The 2,142-nt window shown below is 62.2% G+C and overlaps 1 protein-coding gene across 1 annotated transcript; it reads left to right on the top strand.

Moving 5' to 3' along the window:
* Positions 1–250: 250 nt before the first annotated feature.
* MNEG_16600 (hypothetical protein) lies at positions 251–457 on the top strand (the record flags this gene model as incomplete). The annotated part of the gene is made up of 1 exon (XM_014034930.1): positions 251–457. A coding segment is annotated over one exon (207 nt), but the record flags the coding sequence as incomplete, so codon positions are not given.
* Between the last annotated feature and the right edge of the window lie 1,685 nt (positions 458–2,142).

The following is a 2,142-nucleotide window of genomic DNA, read 5'->3' as shown; positions in this document are numbered from 1 at the left end:
TGCCTGTCCCATCCCCCAGACTGACGTGCACGCCTGGAGTGCCAAAAGCTTCCCGCCCTGGGCCACGCAAATTGCCCAAACCTATGGCATGCCTTTTCTCACCCAGCACACCCACCCCTCCCCCCCCCTCGGGGGCCCCTCTTGACCTTCCAAAAATCCACCCACTCGCATCATCACCACCACGTCTCAAACGTCAAAATCCTGAGCGCCTGAAACCCCACAAAACCCTCAACCCCCCCCCCCCTTGCAGGACCTCCATCAAGGGCTAAGAGGAGGTGCACGTGCCGGCCCTCAAGCCCAAGCCCATGAGGAGGGCGAGGCGCTGCGCGAGATCGCCGCGCTGCCGGACTGGGCGCGCCCCGCGTTCGCGGGCATGGAGCCGCTCAACAGGCTGCAGAGCGCGGTGTGCGACGCGGCGCTGTCAGCGGAGAGAACATGCTCATCTGCGCCACCACGGGTGGGTGGCAACGTCACCTGGGGCGGCCGCCCTGAGAAACCGTGTGTCTTGCAGGCTGATTGTCGTTTTTGCAGGGTTTTGGGAGGCTTTGGGGGGCTCTTCTGTTCTTGGTGCTTGGTGTGTTAGTCATGGGGTCCGATTGGGGGCTTGCGGTGGGCAACCAGAGGCCTGAGGAGGGATCAAACATGATTACGTGCGCGTTTGCGCGCGCGCACGCACGCACGCGCGCGCGCACACACACACACACACACACACACTCTCTCTCTCTCTCTCTCTCTCTCTTGCCCCCTCCCAGGTGCTGGCAAGACCAATGTGACCATGACCAATCCAGACCATCATGCACCAGCTGGGGCTGCACAGGGGCAAGGACGGGGAGAAAAACAAGGCCGCATTCAAGATCGTGCACATAGCACCCATGAAGGTGCGGAGGGGGGGGGCAAGCCCTTTGGTGCCGGAGCTAGGGTTTTGGGGGTACCGTGGGGATGGGCGATTTTGGGGGGGGGGGGCGTGCAGTGGGAAAGGATGTTGAAGCAGTGCTTCTGGAGGATTTGGGTCGCGGGGGGAGGGGGGGGGACATCGGGACGCCGGGCTCGAGGGCGGCTGGGTCTTGCCGCTTCCACGGCCGCGTCCGCTTGGTCCGTCGGCGTGGCTCCGCGCAGTGCTGAATTCGCGACCAACCGCTCAACGTCACCGCCGCCCCCCCCCCCTCCCCAAGGCGCTGGTGGCTGAGATGGTGGGCATCTTCACGAAGCGGCTGACTGAGGCGTACAGCATCGTGGTGCGGGAGCTCACGGGGGACGTCAACCTCACAAAGCAGGAAGTTGACGAGACACAGGTGGGGGGGTTGGGTGTGTGGGTGTGTTTGTGCGCGTGTGTGTGGTTTGTGTCATTGTGTGTGTATGTGTGTGCGCGCGTGTGTGTGTGTTTGAGGGGGGGTGGGGGTTGGTGTCGGGCGGGGAGATGAAGTACTGTTGTTTGTCCAACCGCGCATGGGACACGGGAGGGGGGCTCTCTTTTGGGGTAGGGTGGCCTGTTCAAGGGTACGGATGAGGATAAGCCAACGCCCGCGATTCAATAATGCTCAGGGGACCGGTCCAGGCGTGCTAGCTGAAATGGTTTTTATGCATGGCACGCCCCCAAACAGGAAGGGTGCAAGCTGGCCGCGATGTCACTGCTCACCCGGTGCCCCTGCGCGCATGGCGGTGCTGGCACAGCCAACCCCCCGGGGCCAGGGCTGAAAGCTGGCCGACGGCGGGCGAGCGCGGCCTGCTGGGCTACATTGTCCTGTGCAGGTGCTCGGCGCGGGTGCGTTGCGCTGCACGTTGGTGTACTTTTTATGTAGATGTCATATCGAGATTTGGGCGTGCTTGCATATCTGCCTGCTCTGCCCTGTGACTATAGAGTTGCAATCCCTGTGACTATAGAATTGCACAGGGATTGCCAGGGAAGGATTATGCACTATGCACGTGCTGTTCGGAGTGCAAATGGTATGACTTTCCACAGCTTGTAACGGTCAGGTTGTGAACGGATGCCACCATACAACCGCGGGTTTCCAATGCTCAGCGTTTCAGTTGCTGGGTGGTGGCCAGCCTGAGCCAATCCCACATGCAGCTGTGGCTTGACTCATGATCTGGGCATTCTGCGCCCCCACCTCCTGCAACCCCGCCTCCCGCGTCCCCCCACCC

The sequence above is a fragment of the Monoraphidium neglectum genome (genome assembly GCF_000611645.1).
Source record: "Monoraphidium neglectum strain SAG 48.87 unplaced genomic scaffold scaffold06566, whole genome shotgun sequence".
In the NCBI taxonomy this organism is placed as follows: domain Eukaryota; kingdom Viridiplantae; phylum Chlorophyta; class Chlorophyceae; order Sphaeropleales; family Selenastraceae; genus Monoraphidium; species Monoraphidium neglectum.
The sequence above is the reverse complement of the archived record's forward strand: the minus strand, read 5'-3'. Positions and strand labels throughout refer to the sequence as shown.